Source organism: Miniopterus natalensis, chromosome 21, assembly GCF_054644295.1.
Source record: "Miniopterus natalensis isolate mMinNat1 chromosome 21, mMinNat1.hap1, whole genome shotgun sequence".
In the NCBI taxonomy this organism is placed as follows: Eukaryota; Metazoa; Chordata; class Mammalia; order Chiroptera; family Miniopteridae; genus Miniopterus; species Miniopterus natalensis.
In genome coordinates this window covers 13,202,631-13,225,849 of record NC_142101.1, presented here as the reverse complement: position 1 = coordinate 13,225,849, position 23,219 = coordinate 13,202,631, and the positions used below count along the sequence as shown (strand labels likewise).

At 51.5% G+C, this 23,219-nt stretch overlaps 1 protein-coding gene across 1 annotated transcript in view; it reads left to right on the top strand.

Annotated features, from left to right (window-relative positions):
* Positions 1 to 23,219, top strand: part of CNIH3 (cornichon family AMPA receptor auxiliary protein 3) — a 49,397-nt gene that overhangs the window by 2,933 nt on the left and 23,245 nt on the right. Inside the window, exons 2-3 of the mRNA XM_016221194.2 lie at positions 18,852 to 18,920; positions 21,277 to 21,324. Coding sequence (XP_016076680.1) covers positions 18,852 to 18,920; positions 21,277 to 21,324 — 117 coding nt within the window. The remainder of the gene's footprint in view (positions 1 to 18,851; positions 18,921 to 21,276; positions 21,325 to 23,219) is intronic.

Sequence of the window (23,219 nt, the reverse complement as noted above, 5' to 3'; positions counted from 1 at the left end):
AAGTGTTCTAATGGGCTTCAGATGTGAAATGATGTCTGTTTCCAGCCGATATGAAATGAACAATGTTAATCTGCAGGAGCCCTCTCACCTCCAGCGTGGTGAAGCCTGTTTGCAGATTGTTTATATAAACACAGATGAAACTATCCTTTGAAAAGATCAGAGATTCATTACCAGTTATTTCAGGTTCTTAACTTTTAAAGTTTTTCAATATGTGGAGTTATGTTTTGAAACTCCAAGTTATGATAGCATACAAATAAAATAAATTCCCAACTACATGTCTTTGGATCCACAGCAGCACTTGTCAGAGAGTTTTAATGGGTCCTGACTGACGCTAACAAGTGCTGATGCTAACAAGTATGTGAGAGGCAGGTTTGCTGAGCGAAAGGTCTTCGTAGCTGAGCCTTCCAGCCAGTTCTACTCTGTCAGATTCAGCCACTGCAAACCCAGTAAACTACTCAGTTGCTCTAATTATCTATCTGGGGGGGAAATGAGTTTATTGGAAATGGTAGGATGTCTGGAGTTGACAGTGGCCTTTCTTTTAAGGACCCTTCTTTGGCCAGGCCTCACCTGATCCCCACCTTTTGTCCTGGATTCACCCTTGCAGCTGTGCCCTCTGCCATTCTGATCGCCCCTACCCCTCCTCTGTCATTCTCCCGTCTCACTCTCCATTGCCTCACAGCTGTTCTCCAAGGAAGCTCCTTGAGAGCTGTGACCTTTCCTGTTTCACCCTTGTTTCTCCGGAGCCCAGAACAGTGCCTAGCATGTAGAAGGGGCTCAGTCAATACTCATAGAATAATTTCTCTTTCCCTTCTGGCTCGGCACACTTCTGGCTGACGTGGGAACTCATTTCTGATTTGGTTTCTGGCTCCTTCTTAGGGACGGCTCGGGTACCTGCATTTTCTGCTGTACCCTGGCATTTTGAAACCTTGGAAACTGTGGTTGTTACAAAAGCACCTGGCCTTTATCATGGGGCCTAGGGCCTATCTTGATGACAGTGGAGCTGGTCTCCTGCAGAGGCGCAGCCTGGGAGCAGCACTGGCTGTACCTGGGAAAATGCCTTCATTAAGGAACTGCTGTCATGGGAATGGGCTTCTAGACAAGGGCCTCAGCCCATGTGTGTGCCCCAGGGCAGAGGACAATGCCAGGGCTGTCAATGGCTGTGTTGATTTAATACGTCAAGATAGGGGTCCCGCAGTATTTTGTGGTACCCATTTTTGATCAGGGATGACAGTGAAATACACCTGTCTCCCAACCCTCAATGACCAGGTATGGATAGTCCCTGTGTCTTCAATAAGTCAGATCTTCAGTTCCAGGCTGATGTGTTTGCCAGTCATATTGCTTCTGGGCTGCTTCCTCTTCTAGTCACTGGAGGGTCCTTAGGAAAAGAAAACGAACCATGTTAAGGAAGAGGCATTCAATCAGCCCTGGTTCAAACGCTGAGGTCATGCACATGAGCTACAAGCTTAGATCTGCAGGGTGGACGGTGGCTACTGCTTGGGATCTTCCAGAGTCAGGGCGTCCGCATCTCAACACGGGTAACTCACTCGCCTGCACTTCTTTTAATGGCACTTGGAATCCAATTAATTCCCCTAAAGGTCATGGAAAACTTCAAGTGCACAATTAAATCCTGAATTGGTCTCCGAATACCATCCCAGAACGGAATGAGGAGGCTGGCAGGTATTTTCAATTTGGCATAGGAAGAGAGGCAGACATGAGACACCCTCACATACGCTACAATAAAGCCAAGATATGAAACACTAAGAAAGATCTCTACATTGCGATTAAGCAATAGACTGCGATGGAGCCACCAACACTTCTGTGTGGACAGTGTCACAGGATAGAAGGACTGCAGTGTCTTGGTTGGGACGATCCCCGCTACAGGGCGCGGGGCTTGGAGACTAAGGGTGGGACCTCATGGATCTCCTAGGACAGCAGTTTCAGCCTTTTCCATCGCATGGCACATAAACTGTTTACTAAAATTCTGCGGCATATGAAAAAAGGTTAATTATAAATCTAGTTATGATTTATTCACACCAGACGGCTATCTATTGTTGTGTTGGCTGTTGTCATTTTTTCACCTGACGACCTAAGGGAAAAGAGGCCAGTGCCGCTGCTGACTAAATAGTCAGGTAGTGCATGTTTTAAAAATTCTTGCGGCACAGCAGTCGAAATTCCTGGGACAATGGCCTCACCAGTTTGGTGTTAGAGGCCTATTACCGTGTAGTATCCACCGACCTTTGCAGTCAGTCTCTCCCTGCCCCCTCACCCCCATTCTCATAGTCCCAACTCCACAGGTGGACTTTATTGCCTCCTAGATGGGTGTATTCATTCCTCTTCCCACAAGGAAAGACTTTTATCCTCTTGGATCTAAATTCTGCACATTCTTTCACTGTGTGGCCCAAGTCTCAGCATGATCAGCTCAACTCCGCTCCCTCCAGCCAAACGCCTAAGGAAGCCTGTGTGGTTCCTTTGCTCCTGTGCACAAGCAGCCTGTGGAGTGCACACTTTTGTGTGTGCACACTAGGGTCTCTGAGTGGAGTAGAAGCTGACGGAAGGCAGGGCCCTTACTGCCCAGGTCATGCACCCGCAAGACTTAGGAGGACACATGAGCACGTATAGACCACATGGCTGGTGGTCGGTGGCTCTCAGACCAGTGTGACAGGAATGAAAGTCACCTCCTTTGGCTTGTGAACCCAGAACCTTGCAGGTCTCATCCCTTCGGACTACGGCCCAGTCAACAGAGCCACCTGGCCAGGGCTCTCAGTTTCGTTTTTGCCCCTAGGCTGCGGACTGCTGGGGCATGGAAAGGAAGCAGGCTGTCAGCTCCCTGGGAGACTCTTTGGAGGATGACTTTATTTTCTATTTTCTTTAAGCTTCCTTGAGTCACAAAAATCTAGTTTAAAAAACAAACTAGATTCGTAAAAATGTAATTTCGCGCACACACACACACACACACACACACACACGCAGTTACCACAACAAAAAATATTCTCTGGCAAGGAAAATCCCACACTTTCCTGGCCATAAATTTGGGGATGATTAAATTAGCTTTTTCCTGTCCTCTTAGGTTAGGTTGGGAGGTGGGTGGTGTGGGAGGCAGGGAATTCCTGTGTGTCCATTTGCAGTCAACACGGTTTGGGCTGAACGCCTTAGTGGGAGCAGCTAACCACACACACTTAACCAATCATTTATTTTTCACCTCCCAGAGGCTTGTGTCCAAGAGCCCCCACCCTGTTTGCAGGGTCTGCCCTCGGTCTGCCCTTGAGTGTGACCAGTACCGGGAACTGGCCATGGTGGGGCTGGGTTTCCACAATGCGGGATGGAGCTCTGACTCCTGGCCCTTTGCAGTGTCTATACAAACTGTCACACGTGCTCAAGACGTGTTCTGACTGAATGACACTCTGACTTCCTTTCTCTGGACCCCTTCCCTCCTAGAAGAGGAAGAGCCGGGGAGGCCAGGCCACTCTGAATCCATAGTATGCCCCTTTCTCTCCATTTCTCGGCTTTTCCATTTATATTCTTTGACAGTTTGGGCCACCCACCACCCAGAGGTCAGCTCCCCAGCCCTGCCCAGCAGATGGTCCCCTGGCTGGCTGGTTCAGGAGAATCTATGGTTGTTGGGGAGTCCTGGCATTAGAAAGTCCCAGGCCAGCCCTGGCTGGTATGGCTCAGTTGGTTGGGCGTCGACCCATGCACCAGGTCACTGGTTCGATTCCCGGTCAGGGCATGTGCCCGGGTTGTGGGCTCGGTCTCCTGTGGGGGGCGTGCAGGAGGCAGCCGATCGATGTTATGCTCTCACATCGATGTTTCTCTCTCCCCCTCTCCCTTCCTCTCTCTCTGAAAATCAATAAAAAAATCTTTAAAAAAAAAAACAAAGAAAGAAAGTTCCAGGCCTCAACTGCTTTCTCTTTCCCTTCTCTTCCCTCCTTCCTCTGTTGCCTCTGACCTTTTATTCCTCTCCGCGTGCGTGTATCCCGGATCCGTGCGTGTATCCCGGATCCGTGCGTGTATCCCGGATCCGTGCGTGTATCCCGGATCCGCCAGAGGCAGCCAGAGGCCGCGGGCTGGGACTTAGCTGAGGCCGCCTCCCTCCCCTGGGCGCCTGGAACTGAGCCTCACCGGTCGCAGGCATGGCTTCAGTTCTGGGCTCGCAGGGTCCGTTGTGACTGTGGAATACAGCTCTCCCGCTGGGGAGGAAAGCAGGGGAGGGAGCGGCATCTTGGAGCTGACTTCCTTTCTTCTCTTTCCCCTCCTTATTGGCAACTGATCCACAGGCCCTAAAAAAGGAGTTGATAGCAACATAGCCAGCTAGCTCTAGCGGCCCAGATGGTCTCCTATATGACAGAGACATTTGTATCTGGGATAAAGCATATTTAAATGTGTTGTACGAACCTTACTGAGAAAAGGAATTAGCAACTGCATAGAAGGGCTGTGGGTATGGAAATAGCCCCATGATTCTAGTCCCCCGGGAACGCAAAGATTAAGAAAGGTACTGGGAGGTGGGCGGCCTGATACCAGGGGAATTCAGTGAGGGCGATGGACCCTGAGGGCGCCGCGCTGTGCTGTCTGGAGGCCTGAGATAACCTGCCCTTGGCTGTGTCACGGGCAGAGGGTCCGGTCTGCGTGTGTGTAGATGGTGCTCTCTGCCCACCCAGATGCACTGCCAGCGGGGGGGAGGCGCAGGGCTTCGTCGCAGCTGAGGTGGACCAGGGCCAAAGAGAACACACTTGTGCCAACCGTTTCTAAATTCCACACTGAGCAGATACACAGATGATCCCGCTTCCCTTCCCGGTCCTTTCTCGGTGTTCGCCTGGAAACGGTTCAGGCTCGGTGACTCTCACAGGCACGCCTGAAACCCTGACAGAACCCTTACCGTTCTCACTGTCCTCCGTCCTAAGCAGGCCACCGGGCGGGGCTTGGAACGCCTTGTCCCACCCGGGTTCTGAATGGTGGTGGCATCAAGCTGACATTTCCTGAGGATGGAGGGGAGGTGACATTGGGAAGGGACTGGTCACAGCCGCTGGGCCGGGGTGTGTGTCCGTGGGGGTGGGTGGGGAAAGAGTCCCCCAGAGCACGTGGGATCATGATCTGGGCTTGGGAATCGGAACCAGATGCTGTGGGACTTAGAGCCACTCCATCACCGCCAGACTGTGACTTATCCGGGTATCGTTTTTCTCGGCGCTTTTCTGGAGAGTGATGAGGGACTTGAGCGGAGGCCAGCAAAGCAACAACAAACAATAAGTGCTGACTGGAGGAAATCGGCTGGAGGAAACCGTGTTCGGTTGTGACATCCTTTTGTCTCATTGGCTGACAGTTTTAGAACCAGAGTCTTGCCCTAGAAAGGGGCTGGCAGCTAATGGGCTGCTGCTGAGCGGCGCTCCCCAGCAGGCTGCTCCCTGGATTTAGACACATCTGTGCGTCTCCCGGCCTGTCGTCGTGCGTGTGGAATGAAGGGGCCGAACAAAGTGGTCTCGAAGCTCCTTCCCAGCCCAGGATTCCCCGGTTTCTCCACTGCTTGCCCCACACACCTCTTTCCCTTCCCTTCCCCTGTTGGGTTTCTTTCCCGATGGCCGTCCTGGGCTTTCGGTGTCAGATACCAGTGTAAGAAAGCATCAGTTCAGGGTCTTAGAAATCAGTGCTGGCCATCTTCATCCAAAAAAGGAGTCATGGGAAGGGGACAGGAGTGCCCACAGAATAGATGGAGAGTCGGGCAAACAAGACTTGGCCTTACAGAATGGCCTGGCTTTAGATCACCGCCCCTCTGCCTTCTGCCCTTGAACTATTTCTGCTGAGGATGGAGAGAGTCTTACAGGCCGAGCTTGGGTTGCTGGCCTCGCTGGCTGCACCCAGTGGTGAGAGCGACAAGGATCGCCAGGCATCCTTTTGGCCTCCCCCCTGGAAGGACAGGCACCTGGATTTACCCTCCTACCCGGACTGCACTCAGATTCCCCTGAGGAAATCATGCCGGTGTAGAAAGGAGACGATGATGTTGGGTGACCAAAAAAATGACAGAAGTCTACTGCCTGAGCCCTTCGGTCTAACGTCACCTCACCCATATTCAGGTTCATGTCTGGTTGCCACAGACCCTGCAATATATCATCCCCTGTGAGCTGCAGAAAAAGGTCTCATTCGTCTTTCCCAGCCTGACAAGGAGCAGCTGTGCCCGGCCAGGAGGCTGCCCTTACTGGTCTTGTGGCCCCGACTCCTTGGCCAGGTCTCCATTTCCCCACCGTTGAGACAAAGTGACGTGTTTCCATAGCACAGACTTGCCCCCTGAGCCCACAGCCTTGACAGAGACACTTGGACGCCGGCTTGGCATGAATTTAGCAAAGCACGTGGAAGGAACATCAGCCTTGTGACTCAAGCAAAATGGTGTTTGGCCAGTTTGGTGTCTCCCAGCCTATTTCTCCCCAAATTTTAGGAGGCATGAACCATAACATGAAACCCAGCTTTTCCTTTTCCTCTTGGAAAAGCAACCTCCTGCCGCCCAGTTGCCTCCTCCTCTAGAGAAACCCCTCCATTGCCCCACATCTGGGCTGTGCCGGGCAGATGTGCTCAGTTTCAACCCCCTGCTTCATCCAGAGCCAGGCACAGGAGGCTCCCCCAGGCCCTCCGCTCAGTGTCCGCCCTCTGCATTCCCGCCAGGAGCCACTCTCTTATCAGCAAAGCTGGCAACTTTTGCGGCTGCACAGAGTAAGTTCTTCGCTCTGTAAATGGGAGGCAGCATCAGTTGTCTCCCCGGGGAGAGGTGATGTTGTGGCTCAGAGCTATACCCTGTGCTGGCGCCTCCGTTAAAATTAGCACCTCCACTGTTCTGGGGTTGTCACCAAGGAGCAGAATAAAGTCTGATGAGGCGGCATCATTCAAGTCCAGGGAGAAATGACTCCAGGAGCGGCGTGATGTTTTCAAGGAGCCAGTCCCCCTGAGCCATGGGGAGGGAAGGAGAGTGCTGGGCCTGGGACAGGGACAGACACTGACCACACACAACGAAATGGTGTTTTCCGAGGACCTGCTGAGGATCCTCCGTGACTCATAATTGCATTTTGTGACGTTTGATTGTTTCCTAGACGGGGCTAAAGAAAACAGAGCTGATTGAGCTGAGGGAAGAGGCACACACGTCCCGTCTTGCCAGTCCCCGTATCTAAGATGTTGTGTGGTCCCGAGGTAGAGGTTGTTTAACATGTTTAGCATTTCTTTTATTTCTCTCTGAGGTGTGTTTTCTACTTATGAACAGAGGTTTCCATCTGAGCGGCCGGCACACACACACACACGCATGCACACAGCCCCAGTTCAGGGCAGCGAGACAGGATATGTTTCTGGGTGCTGTCCCCAAACACCCCTGACAAACCAGTCCGTCTCTCTTTGGACTGCAGTCCCTTAAATCGCCTAATGGGAGGGTCTTTCCTTCCTCCTCGTGTTCTGAATTGGGGGGGTCACCCTGTCTCCTGCTTCAACATAGCTTCTGTGCAAGATGTCCTCCTGCTCACACATTTTCAGGAGAGATTTGGTTTAGCACCGGCCCCTCCCTGGTCTTCAGAAGGTCTTTGAAAACCGTCAGAGATGCCACATCCTTTCCCCCTTTCTGCCGGTGTCTGTCCTCTGACTTATTAGTCTTAAAAGACACGAGGTCAGGAGTTGGGTAGAGGCAGGCTTGTCGCCACGTGGCCAGTTGATCTTCTGTTGCTCACAGTGTGACCAGGTTACTCACCATCACCCTCTCTGCTGGGTGGCGACAGGCCCCCGACTGCCTCTGTCAGGCTTTAGTCTGTCCGGGTGACGCAGGGAGAGGGCGCAGTGTCTGCAGAGGATGCAGGCCCAGAGCTGAAAGCCAGAGGGAGATTCTCGGGGTGAAGGGGGAAGGAAAGGTGGCAGGGCTTTGGCCCAGCTGCTGCCTTCAGGCTGGATGGGATCAACCTTTTGGGGAACCCCCAGGAGGCTCTGCAGCCCCCGTCTGGGCCTGCCCCCCGGGGTGCTGGTGGGTGACAGCTGAAGCCCCTCCCTGGTCTCCTGCTGAAGGCGGGCCCCACTTCCTGTGCGCCCTGCTGCCTTGAGTCCTGGAGCAGCAGGTGCCCCAGCAGCAGTCTGTGGGGTGCTGCTTCGAAAAGCCCTTTCTTTGCAAAGGATGTCAGTGTCAAGTTCGCCAGGGGAAGCCACATGTGATTCAGGCTCTTGGAGTGTTTTGTTCCTGTGATCGTCTGAATAATTTATGTGCCCTCAGCATCCCCACTGCCTTCCCCATCCATTCTCTGCTCATTAGTGTGTGTGCCCAGAGCGAGAGGAAGCTGGAGCGCATGACCCGGCCCTGCCCCCCATGCTGTGTGATGGGGCAACGGGGCCGCACTGAGCCCAGGGGAAGGAGGTCTGGGTGACGATGGGGGGCCTCGGCCACCATCTGCCAAGGTTCCCGTTGTGTGCGTTGGCCCCCCGGGGGTGGCTGAGCGTTGTTAAGGGGCTGGGGCTGTTTGGGGCAGGCTGAAGGCCACTGCTTGTGGTGTCCTAAGCAGAGACCCCAAGGTGAAGGAAGAAGGAGCGCTTGGTTGTGAGGAAGAGTGGAGGTGACATGTGTCCCGTGAGACCGCTGGCATTTGGTAGATTACAGGGAATTATTTCACTCTGCCTGTGCTATATTTGGTTCTGTGATCAGGCTCTTGCGATTCCCCAGGGCCCCTGAGGCTCCTTTTCTGAGTAATTGGGATACCAAGGGGCTGCGCTTAGAGCCTTCAAGGCACCACATGGTGGCAGAGCCGCCCAGAGGAGGGGCAGACACTGGAACCACCCCCCTGCACCCCTGAACTGTGGTACCTGCTGCATCCCAGTGGCAAAGGTCCACCTGTAGGAGGAAAGAGGAGAAGAGGGACCAGAGGGCTCCCTCTGAGGGGGCGCACCTCCCTGTGAGCCCTCCCCTCCATCCTTGCCCAGCCGGCCTGAGCCCCCGCCTTTATTCAGTGGTGCTGGCTTCCCTGGAGCCCTGGACGCACCTCCTGAGAACCCTCCCTGCCTCTGCGTCCCCAGTCCCATCAGCGGAGGAGCAGGGCCTTGTCTGCTCCTTCCAGCCTTGCTTCCCCTCCCAGCCACCAGCCCAGGACCCCAATTCCTCAGGCCCCGAAGGAAGTCAGGCACCACCAGCCTGGTGACTGATCGATACCATGTCTGAGTGGAACACGTGGCTAAAAGCACGATTTCCACCGGTGTGGCCCCTGCTCAGGCAGCTCTATCTGGATCCCAGGGGCAATTTTGAGCCCAGGAGCATTTCTCAGGTGAAACACAGCCAATTTGCAGAGGTTGGGGCCTCTCCCTACAACACACTTCCTTTTTCCTCCGTCCTGTTCTCTTTGGCATGTTCTAGCATCTCTCTAACAGCATGGGGATATTGGCCTGTCCCCCCCTTCAGGAATTCCCGAAGCTGCCAGGCCCCCACGTTCCTGTCCCACTGGTAGTTAATGGAATGTAAATGGGTTGCTGGTTGTGAGACTCCTGGTCACACCTAAATCACCTGAACATCACCTGAGGTTAAGGACTTCGAGCCATCCCATCCTGTCTGCTGTCCCTTCTCCCTGCTCTCGCAGGGAGAGAACTGATGGGAGATGAGAGTCGAGGCGTCTCTAACAGCAGTGAAAGGTTTTGCTCCTCCTGCCTCTTGCTCTAGTTCCATTTAGGGTCTTCCTTACAGGTATTTAGTTGGACCAACGGTTCTCACTTCACATGAATCAATAGGAAATTTTCACAGGATTCAGATTAATTTCTGCCCCTGATTGCGATTCCGATTTGGGTGGGAGGACTGGCTCTGCTCAGCCTGGACATAGAGATTGTTACATAATGACATTTCACCTGCATTGCTATTTTGTGCAAGGCCGTGACTCGGCAGCACTGTAACAGCGAAGACTGATTGAATGCTTACTCTATCAGTCACTGTTCTAAATCTAGTGACTCCTCTAATTCCCACAGTGGCCCATTTTGCAGATGGTATTATCATCTCTATTTCCCAGATGAGGAAGTGGAGGCACAGAAAGGTTGCCCATGGTGACCCAGATAGTAAGTGATAGAGCCAGGACCGATTCCTCTGAGCTCCCTCCTCACCACTGTGCTTCTCCACCTCTGATGTGCAACACGTCCTGGGTGACTGACTGTTTCAGGGCCCTGTGCTGGGAGGTGGGTGTGGGTGCAACCCTGGTAAATCTAGTGGGGTGTTTGAATTGTGATAGAGGCTGAGGGACCCTGGGGACCTTTTAGACTGAAAGCTCCTGGAGGCAGGGCCCGGGTCTGCCTTGTTTTGAGTCACTGCCCCAGCAGCACCCAGCCCAGGGCCGGCGCTCGGCGACTGAACGTGTGGAAGAGACCCTAAATGTCTCTCCCGGGTAATTTCACATCCAGAGTGGTAGCTATGGTAGACTACAGAATATCGGAGAGAGTGGGGTTCGACTGGATGTCTGAGGGACCTTTCAGTGCCAGCATTCTGCCTGGCATACGGCAGGACGTATCTGCTGAGTTGAAACAAATTCTGCAATTCTAGGGAAGACAGAAAGCATCATAGCCCGGACTCGCGTGCCTTCGTTATCATCTGTTATTAGTTTAAATTTCTCCTGGCTGCTTGAAGTGGTGACTACCCCCATCCCGTGGACTCCTGCCTTTCCTAAACAGGCTCGTCTTTGAGACCCAGTTTTCTCCACCGAGCTGTAACGCTCACCCACGGCCACTAGAGGGCCGAGGGTCTGCGCAGCCACGGGGGCCTCCAGTTCAAAGGTCAAGCAGAGCCGCAGAGGAGGCAGGTGTCAGTCCTGGAAACTTGCTTAAGCAATCGATGCTCAAGCAGCCTGCAGATCGGAGCTGGGGGCGCAGGGGAAAGCGATTGCTCTGGTACTAACATGTGTGGGCAGCGAGCGGCTGAGGTCCCTGTGTGGCGTGGGGAAATGGGGCCGTGGAAGGGGCCGCCTCACCACGTTGAGCAGTGAACAGTAGGAAACGGCTCTCTTTCCCTTGGCTGCCGGAATTCTTTTATTTTAAAGGAGCAGAAATACTCAGAAGGGCAGGTGGTCTTTGCCAAGAAAAAAACACCCTGATAGTTTACTTTCTACATCTCTCCTCCACCCTTTTCTTGTCTCTCACCACCCCTCTCTACCCTGCCTCTCCCTGGCTAATTTGTTCCTCCCTCCCCTCCTCTCTCCTGGGTTTCTTTCTTGGGTTTTGCCTTGTTTGGCATGTGATTATTGCTGGGTGCTGCTGTGGGTACTCAGGTCCCCCAGAGGTGGCTGACCCGGCTCTAAAAGGGGAGTCCAAAGAGAAGCGACAGAGAGACAAAGAGACTTGTGTGGTCTCATGGCCCTGCTCCCCTGCTCGGCCCTGTGCTGACTGCACCCCGTGTGGAACTCACCATGGAGAACGCAGAGCCGCAGTGCCGGCGTTTCCACCTGCTCTGAAGTTAGTGCTGTGTGATCTATCTCCAAAGCCTGGTCCAGTCTCCACTGTGACACACGGAGCAGGCCCAGACTGGAAGGGTCATGTGGCCAGTGGATGTTTACATCTGCTGTAGCTTAAAAATGTAAAGAAAAGCACCCCCCAAATCCCGTTCATGTCTACTGCTCCCCATCCCACCCCCAAATGGAGGAATTTATGTGCTAGTGTATTCTCTTTTCCCTGCCACCTTTCCCTGAGAGTTAATAAGGACCGAGCCGGCCAGCGGGCAGGAAGCAATGGGAAGATGCCAACGGGAAGCCGGGACCATGTATAATTCATAAATCAGATAATCTCTTGCCCTGGGCAATGTACAGGATATTTTTGGCTCTATGTCAGGTAGCCCTTTAAGGAAACCGGTTGTATTTAATTCTGTGCATGTTTATTGAGCACCTACTTGTCGGTCAGTGTGTGTGGACTTACAGGAAGTATAAAGAGTAGGATAAAGGCCCAGTCCTCAAGGATCTCACAAGCCTGATAATAACTCTAATGTGAGGCAGCAGAGGTCTGGGATGCAGGTTCAAATCAAGGTCACACTGATGCGGGCGTTGTGGAGAGGTGACGTTTATCTGGGCCTCAGCATTTGACAGCTGGAGAGGAGAAAGACGGGAGGATTAGTTCACGTGGTCAGGAAGCAGTGGGGAGAGCTCTTTGGTAGTCTGGCTTGGCTTGTCCATGGAGCCTGAAATTTGGGGAATGTCTGACCACCCCCTTGCCTGGGCCTGGGGACCGGCGGTTGGCAGAAGCTGGCTAAGTAGTTACTGGCAGGGACTTGGCTCTGTGTGGTCAAGGCCACTGCAGGATGTTCTCACCCAGAACTGAAAGCTAGGGCAAGAACCAAAGCAGTGAGCTGGGTCGGAACCCCCAGGCGAAAGTAAGGCTCAAAAACTTGGCAGAACTTAGAAGAAATGAGCTGTCAGGCCATGAAAAGACTTGGAGGAACCTTAAATGCGTGTTGCTAAGCGGAGGAAGCCAATTGGAAAAGTCTACATACTGTGCGATTCCAACTTTGTGACATTCTGGAAAAGGCAGAAGTATGGAGACGTAAAACCATCAGTGGTTGCCAGGGTTGGGGGAGGGAGGGATGAGTAGGGAGAGCACAGGATTTTTAGGGCAGAGAATGATCCCTGGAGCCCAGGACTATGTTACCTTATTGGGGGGGGGGGGGACTTTGCAAATGCGAGTAAATGAAGGCTATTGAGATGAGGGGTTGTCTGGAGGGACCCAATATAACCACAAAGGTCCCTTTAAGAGGGAAGCAGGAGGGGGAGGGTCTGAGAAGGAGCTGTGATGGTAGAAGCAGAGGTCAGCTTGACACTTTTTAACAGGGTTGAGGTGTCCCTGGACTCAGACCAGCAGGGAGGCTAATTGGATACAAACTTCCAAGAAGTTGCACAGACTTAACCAATTTGATTTTAAATACTTGGAATTAGGCCTCTGGAGACCAACATGTAAATTTATGTAAAATCATATGCAAATAAGCACCAGAGCCAAGTGACCTGGCCCTGCTCCCTTACTCAAGACAGCGGCCCCTGACCCTGCTGCCCTGTGTTTAGTCCTGTTTGGGGCCCTGGGACTCTGGGTCTGTTGTGTTGGCAAAACATGGTCTTCGGGGTGGGCAGTGAAAGGAAGGTCTGTTCCAATTTAAACAGCCACGGCAACAAAAATTCTTTTAGCAAATTGGCAGGCTGTTCACAAGCTGCTTACTATTCACATGAGGTTTCAGAGGCCTCATAACCTCTCTTCTTGGAAGTAGGAGGTCAGGAAAAGATCTGTCAGGACCCAAGTCCTGAGATGAGAACTGAGAAGGCTCCTTGGCTGCCCGGTGGCGCCCTGTTGATGCCGCCTAAACTCAGGCCGGGCTGCCCACAGCCCACAGACTTTGCCTGGGTTCCTTGGGCAAAGGCGAGGAGGAAGGTATGGAGCCCGTGTTCAGCGCAGACACTGGCTTGACAGGGTATTCAGTTTTCCATGGGCTTGTTCAGACAGTGGTGAGCTCCTGATGGGTGGTGGCTTCATGTGGAGGAGCAGAGACACTGCCAAGCCACAGCCCAGCAGGAAGGGGAATAACTAGTCTACTAGGACTCCGAAGTCTTCTGCTGGTGCCTCCTATTGGCCTAAGAACACGGGGAGCCAGAGGGCAAGGAGACAGCAGCGGGTAGAAGGGTGCAGAGGGACCTGGAGGGGTGGATGGAGACTTCTCAGCGCCACTCACCTTTGCACAGAAGGAGAGTGGACATCCAGGCAGGCGGGAGAAACCTGGCTCGATTCCTCAATTTTCACAAATCATTGTCAGCGTCACTGTTGGCACATGGGACGTCCAAGCTGAAGGGAGCCATTGCTAATGAGCAGCACAGATCACCTGTGGTCTAGGCCTCTGCTGAAGAACCTAATCTCCGCTTAACTTGCTCTCCAGTTGTGAGATGCCCGCTTGGCGGATGTATTAGTGGAAGATCCATTGAAGTGCATTCAAAATCAGGGCCGTCTTGTCTGCCCCCCCCATACAGTGTTTGTACTGGGTCACGCTTTTGTGTTGAGTTCCCAGCAATTACTGAGGGGTGCTGCAATAAAAATCTAGTACCTATTGCCACCTGCTGTGTTGTTTGTGTGTGTGCTCTACCCGAGTTAAAATAGGCGCAGCAAATGATTTTTAGATGTGAGTGTCAGGGACAGTTTGTTGCCCCTGAAGAACTACTATGCTTTTTCTTCATGAACACAGAACTATGTGACTGAGTTCTCTCTTTCCAGTTTAGCTTCTGGGCAACTTAGATCCAAAATTTCAAGCCAACTAACTTGGCTCTTTGGGCTTTCAGTGTGTGTGTGTGTTTCCCTCTCTAATTTTTACATTTTATTTAGGTTTGAACTTCAAAAAGTATAAAACATAAGGCAAAAATGGATTGATTTTCATCCAGTGAAGGATACCACAGACAGAACTAATTAACAGGTGACAGATGAGAGAAGATATTCAATGCATCTAAAACTGAAGGACTCACATCCTTAACATACCAACATGTGCAAATTAAAAAGAAAAAAGGTAGCGATCCCACAGAAAAATGGGCAAAGCAGCTAGGTAGGCAATTTAACAAAAAAGGAAACCCCAAAGACTAACCATTATATGAAGAGAGTCTCTAACTGGAAAAATACAGGTTAAAAAACCAAAAAGATCACTTAAAACCTATTAGGTTGCAAAAACTAGAAGTTGGATACTGCCAAGTGTTGGCAGGGATGTGGGATGCAGTCAAGGAGTACTTAGTTCAATAAAAAACACACACAAAAAAACATAAACCACATGACCAGCAGTTTCATTCCTAGGTACAAATCCCAAAGAAATTGCCACGTCAATCCCTAGGGGAACATGCATGGGGATTTTGTAGCATTATTTGAGGTGCAAAGGCCAGACTCTGTCTCTCATTGGATGGACAAAATATAGTGGCTACACTTGGCTACATGGCTGAGTGCAAAAGGTAAGACAGAAAAGGAGATACAAATTAGGTAAATTAAAATTATTTGCACACACAAACATATACCTACTTTGTAAGAATGAGACAAAGGTACACATGAAACATAAACAGTAACCATCTAGGATGGAGGGAAAGGGCTAATGGGATAAAAGGAAGTGAATGAAAGAATAAATAAAATAAGAGAGGGCCTTGCCCAGATCAATCACATTAATGTGTCTTGAACCAGGACTAGGGGTTAATTCACCCTCTGCCCCTGAGGATCTCGAAACAAATAAAAAGCAACTCACTTTTAAAATTTTAAGTCCTGGCCCAGAGCGAGGATCCCCGCCTCCCTTCTTACATATCCCACCTTTAGTTTGATTGAAGAATTCACGTGCATATTTGGGAGCATCAATGCCTTGCTTAATAGGCTGCTACTCCCAGAGGCTGTTATTATTTCAAGAGTTAACACAAGAGAATGATGTTAAAGAAAAACTTATTCTGACGCTTGTTAAGGTGGTAAGGAAGACTTTATTCAGGACTATTGCGATAGGGGAGAGAGGTGGGGCTCCATTCTGAATACAGCAGGGACAAGTGGGGATTTATAGCCAAGGAGCAGGGCGAAGGGATTGGTGGTTGGAAAATGGTTGAGATGAGCCATCAAGGGTAGGGGGATTCTTCCTAAAGTGACTTGATGGGGTTCTTGCCCGAGGCAGGCCAAGGTGATCAGATATCAAGGGTGGGCATTCTCTCTAAACCAACTTAGCAGGACTCTTGCTGGAACTAGACTCTGCAAGAAGGACATGGGAGCCCAAGGTGGGAGCCTAGTCGAGAAGAGGGCTCACAAGAGCCTAAGTAAAGTTTGGTCAAGGAGAGAGTCTTGGTGGTTGGTGAAGGCCAGTGCCTCATCTGCCGTGCTTTTTGTAGCATCTCCTCCAGCTGCTACCACAGGGCCTGGAGAATGGGAGATGCTCAGTATTTTTAAGTATGAATAATGATGTTTTTTCCTGAAAGAGACTTTGGGGTGTGGGAGCCTCCCTGATGTATGTCCATACTTACTTTGGGGCATGGACTCCTCCAGAGCCTTGACCTGGCTGGCCAAGGGGCGCTGCAGGCCTGGGAGTTGGAGGAGGCACTTGCTTACCCAAAGGAGCAGAGGACATTGGTTAGTCCCAAGAGCCTGTGAGAGGCTGAAGGCCATGACTTCAGAGGATGTCTGGAGGGTCACCAAACAATTTGAGCCAGAAATTGCTCCTGAATCTCATGTTTGAGAACCAAAGATGCCAAAGCAAGCACAAGCTTGGTGGGAGGAAGGTGGATCCCGGGGCTGGGAACAGTTGCTGGGAACAGCAGGCTCTGAGGTTCCTGATTTGCTTGAAGTAGTGGCCATGGTGCTGGGTGGGCTGGCTGAGTGGGGGGCTGGGTGGAGCAGGGGGCTGTGGTTGTGGCCTGCCTGAATTCTACCAGGAGAGCCCCAGAATGCTGCGAGTTGCCCCCTCCCTCTCCCCCTCCCTTGCCCTCCCCCTCTGCTTGTATTCTTCAGAGTGGCTGCCCCCACTCTGGCCACCCCAAGTCAGCAGGGTGTCCCAGCCTCTCCTCACTCCTCTCTGGATTTACCCCGAGCAGGACGGCTGCTGGCGGGCCTGGGGCGCTCTCCTGAGTGTCGGCAGGAGCCAGCGGGCTGGGCCTGCCCCATCTCCCCGCTCGCTTGGCTTCCGTCCCAGAAGTGCATGGCTCTGGGGCGTCGTCGTTTTCTGTTAAACAGACGGGCACCAGGGAAGCAATGTCAGAACCAGCTAGGTCTGCAAATTCTGGCAGATACAACGGTACCTGAGCCATGCCCTGTGTCCCCCAATTTGTCCTTGTCACTCAGGCCTAGGGACTGGTCCCTGGGGCAGCCGAGGCCTCCCTTCCCAGCTTACCTGCTGACCCCGGCCCCTTTCTCAGCACCCGCTGCTCCATCTCCCACCTGCGACAGGATGGCCTGCTGCTTTCACACGCGTGCTGGCCTTGGCTCCCACCTGCACAGGCTCGCCCCGCCCCCAAAGCGCCCAGGTTCTCCTGGATTGTGGGGTGCTGATGGCTGTGCCGAAGGCCAGGGAGGGAGGAGAGTCACGGGGCCAGGCAGGTGAGGCCCAAGCATCTGCCTGGTGCTAATAACCACAGGAACAAAGGTAATAATATTTATTGTGACTTATATTGTACGCAGTGCTTCATTAAGATTATATTCTTCAATCCTCAGTGCAGTGATATGAGAGGCCTCAGTTTGACTCCTAACACCAGAGTAGTGATCTTGGGCAAGTAATTTAACCACATTTGGCCTCAGTTTCTTCATCTCTAAAATGGGAGCAGTAGTATGCCTGCCTCACCGGGTGGCCGGAGAACTCAACAGTAAAAAGCATCTACAGGGTGAAGCCCAGTGCCCCGCAGAGTGAGCAGGCGATCGTGGTGGCATTGGCGTCATCACCTTGATTATAGCACTTGTCACATTGTAATATAATGAATGTGTCTGTGTTCCAATAAAACTTCATGGAAGCTGACACTTGAATATAATTTTTACATGTCACAAAATCTTCTTCTTCTGATTTTTTTCAACTATTTTAAAAGTGTCTGAAAACCATTCTTCTCAGCTCACAGGTTGTACAAAAGTGGGTGGCAGGCTGGATTTGGCCTGCAGGTTGGAGTTTGCTGACCTTGGCTTAGACCGTGGGTGGAAGCCTCAGGGAGTCATATGTAAATTCAATATAGGAAGACAATGATTAATTAGCGGTAGCCAGGAATGGAAAGAGCGTCCTCAGTAAGTGATGAGTTTCTTGTCACTAAAGGGCTCAAGTACAGGCTGGGTAATTAACTCCCTGGCAAGGGATGATACAGAAATATGTCTATTGAATATAAGCGATACTAGAATTTTCTCCGAATTCTGCAAGAGCATTGAAATCAGGATGACATGTGCCAGCTTTAAAATTATCCCTGCTCTGTAGAGGGAAGTAAGTTGTAAGTACCACGTGGTACTCACCCAGCCCGGTGTTGCTGGAACGTGGACACTCGGGGGGGGGAGGGGTGCTGGCTTCACTACTTTGGCCCCTCTGGGATGTGCAGCCACAGGGGAGCTGTTATGTCCATTCATGTGCAGCCCACGGGCCAAATACCATTTTGTTCTGTCACTGAGTCATCTTTCTGGGGACAAGGAGACCTGGATTAGGGAGTTTCGCCTCTAGTTAGTTCTTTCTGTGGAGATGCCTCATTCTATAACTGGAGAAGCTCACCTCCAACATTGTCCCCTCCAGACCAATGGGAAACCATTGCTCCAATCAGCATCTCTGCCAAAATAAACAAAAATAAGAAATCAACAGCTTCCCAGAGAAGCCGAAAGTGCATTTTTTGTGTGCCTTTATCCAATCCCCAACCTGCTCTCACCGTCATCTTTGTAAAACACAGACAGCTTAAAAGTTTTTATTTTGGGGGATTTTAAAAAGATGTATCTGACATGCAACATTGTGTAAGTTTAAGGTGATGCATTATTATTGCAATACGGTTGCCACTGTAGCATTAGCGAGCACCTCTGCGCCATCCCATAATTATGATTTCTTCTAGCATTGGGAACAATTACGATCTACTCTCTTAATTGTTACTGTAATAATTTTGTTGTCTAGAATCGCTGTACTGTGTATTAGATTTCCAGGACTTATTTATCTACTAGTTGCAAGTATGAACCCTTAAACAAGATCTCTCCCATTTCCTATTTTGGGGATTTCTTTAAAGTAAACACAGAATTGAAAGAGTTCAGTCAACCCAGGTGCCCATCACCAGCTTCCACAGCGACCATCTTCTGGTGGGTCTTGTGTCACTGACACCCTCTTCCAGCCTCCTGTGTTACTTTGAAACAAATCTCCAGGAGCCTCTTGACATGTTGTCCTGACTCCCCTTTGCACTAATGTCTTGATTCTGTGTATTTCGTTTCAGATAATTGCCTTTGATGAGTTAAGAACAGACTTTAAGAGCCCCATAGACCAGTGCAACCCTGTTCATGCGGTAAGTAGAGGTGCCTGTGGCGGTTAAGGGCAGTGTCACGGCCTCGGGCCTGGGAAGGAGGGTGAGGCTTCAGTGAGTCTGATGAGGGAAGAACATTCTCCACCCTGTCTGTACCTCCGTGCCTGGCTCAAGGTTGTTGAGGAGACTTCTTGTTCTCGAGGCCTGCTGAGGTCTTGATTTCTCTTGCAAGTCAAGTATGGCAGTCGCAATAGCCCAGGTGGGAAGGGTCTGCGGGGCTGTGGCTGTTGAGCCCTCAAGGCCTCGTGTTAGTGTGTTTGGTTACTCCCCCTTGAACCAGGAGAGCTCCGTGTTGTCCCCATGTTGGGCAGGTATAGAAGCGTCATTAGTGGTCGTCCCCACTCTCATAGGGTGGGTTGATGTACAAAGCTCCTAGCCCCCTAGCCACCACCTGGGAAGCGCTCATCTGGAGCTCTGTGGGCCCGAGGCCTCCCACTGGGGAATCTCATGGAGTCTGGTGGTCTGGTCCGGGTTCAGCACGGGCTGTTCCCAGAGTCTTACTGCCCACCCTGCCCGGGATGGGTGTAGACAGAGGCATGAATGCAGGGGAAGGAAGACAGCACTTGTATTGAGTGGATGGGTAGGATGAGCACCAGTCCCACAGGAGCTTCTCTGAACAGCCAGGCCAGACCAGGACCTGCACACAGTAGGCACTCAGTAACTACGTGCCGATGAAAGAATGAATGAATATTGAAGGGCGGAGCTGGGTCTCAGCGCCTTACTCCTGTTATTAAAGCTACACTTGTAATTAGTTAAGGAGCTAATTAAGTGGCCTGGGCTCTGAAGGCCAGACATCTTGTGGACAGATTGTAACCACTGGGGAAAGACTCTTGTCTGGGATTTAAAAACAATCCATAAAAACCCTAAATGGAGGGATATTAGACACATTTTCCCAGTTCTTATGATGTTCCTCCCTGGCAGGAAGTTAAACGCTCTGGATGCCTCATTAACTCATCTTCAAGCCCTTCAGGCCTCTGAGGGCCCCTGCAGTGGCGTTTCAGGGCCAGGTGGCTTGAAATAGCTACCTCTCTGGTTGGTAACATCAGCCCCGAAAGGACTTGTTAAAACTAATTGCCCAACGGGAGGATGTGTTTCTAAATGAGCGTGCACGGGGCCTGCTGGTTCTCTGAGCTTCAGACCCCCGACCTCTGGGTGGACCCCTCCCAGGAGGTGGAAAGAGGAGGGATGCTCTGTTTTATTCCTAGTTTCTCTCATTTACCCTCCCCTTCCGTGTGCCACCTGGGCATCTAGTCTCACTGTAACGCAATGAGAGGTGGCCTTCTGAGGATCCAGCTGGCTGGGGAAGGGGCTAGTGTGTGTCCTGTGCCACCCGATCTCGTGCCTGGCATCCCACACCTTTGCCCACCATTCTCCTTTTAGGCAGCCTTGGTGCCCTGCTCTGTGTGTATGTTTGCGTGTGCGCATTGCATGTGTGCACACGTGTTGAGGAGGCCATGGTCTCTCTTCCTAGCTCTGTGGACACCAGTTTGTCTTGATGTGGGCTCTTTGCTCTGGGCTTAAGGGATGCACAGGAATCACTATATTTAAGATTCAGTTAGGGAAAGTGAAGTGTCCCAGCCACCTGTCTTCTCCAGACCCCTGAGCATTCTCATTGCCATCCCATCTATGGCAACCACATGGCTTTGGTAATGAGTGAAGCACCAGGAGAGGCCACAGCTGTGCTCACTGTGGCTTCAGAAACCAAGAAAGTCACTGCTGGGAAGGGGAGGCCACACTGAGTGTGTCACTCGAGCAATGCCCAGCATCTTCCTTCAGCAGCAAGCCAGGCCCTGGAGATGAACTTGGACGTCTTGAAGTCTTAGCCCAAGGGCACTGCTGGTGCCTAATTTAGCGGGGAGATTGCTTCCTTTAAATATACTCACTCTAGAAAAATAAGGCCAATGGTCAGAGAACTTCCATTCCTTAGACACTAGCCAGGGCACATATGCTCTTTGATGCCCGAGTGGGAAGTCCTCCCGGGAGGCCTGACTGCAGGCTTTGGGACGTGCAGTGAACGTGTGCTGCCTGGTCAGCAGTGGGACCATCTTACAGGTACATGGAGGCTAAGAGAGGAGAGACTGTGCCTGTAGAAAAGTACAGGCACCTCTCCTGGCTGAGAGGGGGGCTGAGCCACACTGTTTGCTGGTATATTTCTTCTAGGAGCAAATGACTGAGACAAGATAAATGCAAAAACTCTGGTTAGGAAGAGCCATGGGTGGGAGCGTGCAAACCATCGGGGGGAAGGGCCTCGGGTGGGTTCTGCCTCCTCTACTGAGACTGGATGTGGGGGCCCCTCCCGCTCTAACCCTCCCTCTCTCTTTCTTGTGCATCACAATAGAGGGAACGGCTGAGGAACATCGAGCGCATCTGTTTCCTTCTGCGAAAGGTCAGTGTAAGAGCCCCGGCCAAGCAAGCTCAGGGCCTGCTCCTGTCCTTTCTCCCCAGGAGGGCAGTGGTGGTGGGGGAGGGGGAGGGGGAGCCTCCCGAGACAAGAGGCGCTAATTAAAAGGGGTGGCCGTCAATTAAAGTGGCAGGAACAGCACTGGATATCTGAAGTGCCCTCCGGTTGGATTCAGAGCTGCTTTTTCTTTGGGTAACCATGACAGGCACTTACAGCAGACGCTGCCTCTCAGCCTTTGTTCCTGTCTGGCGCCGGGCTCAGGGAAGTTTTTCACTGGCTGATGGGTTTCCTTCCTTTGAGGTTTCAGCCTGCCACTCAGCTTTGCAGTTTGATTGGCAGCCTCATGGGGGGTGTTATTAAAGGGGGAGACAGGCGTTCAGAGAGTTGCTCTGAATGGACTGGCAGAGGCCTGCAGCTGCCCTAAACGCATTCAGGAGCACATGAGTGCACACATATTCATGTGTGTGCATGCAGCTCAGGCTTGGTATTTAGCACAACTCTGTGACATAGCTGGGGGACCAGAGAGACCAGGAAAGTGTGTGTTTTTTGCAGCAAAGTCTAGAGAGCAGCAACTTGCAGATAAAATAAGCAGCCTCTAGCCTTGAGCCAAAGGATGTCCCTGACCTCTGTCCAGAGCAGGTGGGCTACAGGCAGCAGGAAAGCTGCCTGTCAACTCAGAAGAGGTTTTTGAGCCTTATGTAAATAGGAGAGAAACCAAATGCCAGGCCAACACCGATAGAAGGGAATGAATTTAGAAAGTTTTTGAAAGTTTTTCTATATTTTAGTATTGATATCGTTCATTGGGGGAGAGAACTTAAGAAGTTAATAAATTTTCTAGCTATTACTTGTCCTTTTAAACTCAGTATATTAACCCTGGCTGGTTTTGCTCAGTGGTTAGAGTGTCAGCCCGAGGACTGAAGGGTCCCGGGTTCATTCCGACCAAGGGCATGTACCTCGGTTGCAGGCTCGATCCCCAGCCCCAGTTGGGACGCGTGCAGGAGGCAACCAATTGATGTATCTCTCTCACATCGATGTTTCTCTCCCTGTCTCTCCCCCTCCCTTCCCCTCTCCCTGAAAAGCAAAGGGAAAAACATCCTCAGCTGAGGATTAAAAAAAATTAAACCCAGTATGTTCGAGTTTCATGTCTTGTGTATCGTAGTGAGAATGAAAGTACACCTAGCGATCCAAGGACTGAAGAGTGATTAAGAAATAAGGCACAACATTTGGTATTAAGGGTAACTCATGAATTTGTAAATTCTCTCTCACATGACATCTTGGGCGCCAATAGCCCGCTCCACCTGTTACTTCCATGGTCTCTGGTTTGTCCTTTGACTCTAAGTGCCCTTCACCCTCCAAGTTGCTCGTTTCCCCCCACCCTGAGTGTACCCTCCCGAATTCTCTGGCAGAGTGTTAACCCACATCCGTCGCATTTTAGCCTCGCTCGCTCGTCTTTCTATATGGCTTGACCACTGCCTCCAGACAGTAGGCAACAGCGGCCCATGGCCGCCTCGGCCAAGGCCCTGCTGCCCACACGCTTGGACCTTTCAAAGTCAAAGCCAAGCATGTGCAAGTAACGGGGCCACGTGAGAATTAGCATTACCATTTGCAAATTTGCATAGAGTTTGCATAAGTTTTTGTAAACAGTAGGCTGAGGCATTCTGCTGTAGGGAACAGTGCTGCAAGTACCTTTTTTTCTGTTTTCTTCTCCCTTTTCATTTGCCCACGCTCCTTCCTCTGCTGCTTCTGTGACGTCAAACACCTTGCTGCTCATTGTAGTGGGAAATGCCAGGGAGGAAAGTTCAAGGTCGATGGAACACTAACTCAAGACTTCAGCTGTTACAGCTGTGCCTGACCACACGTGCTGCAGCCCGAGGGCCCTC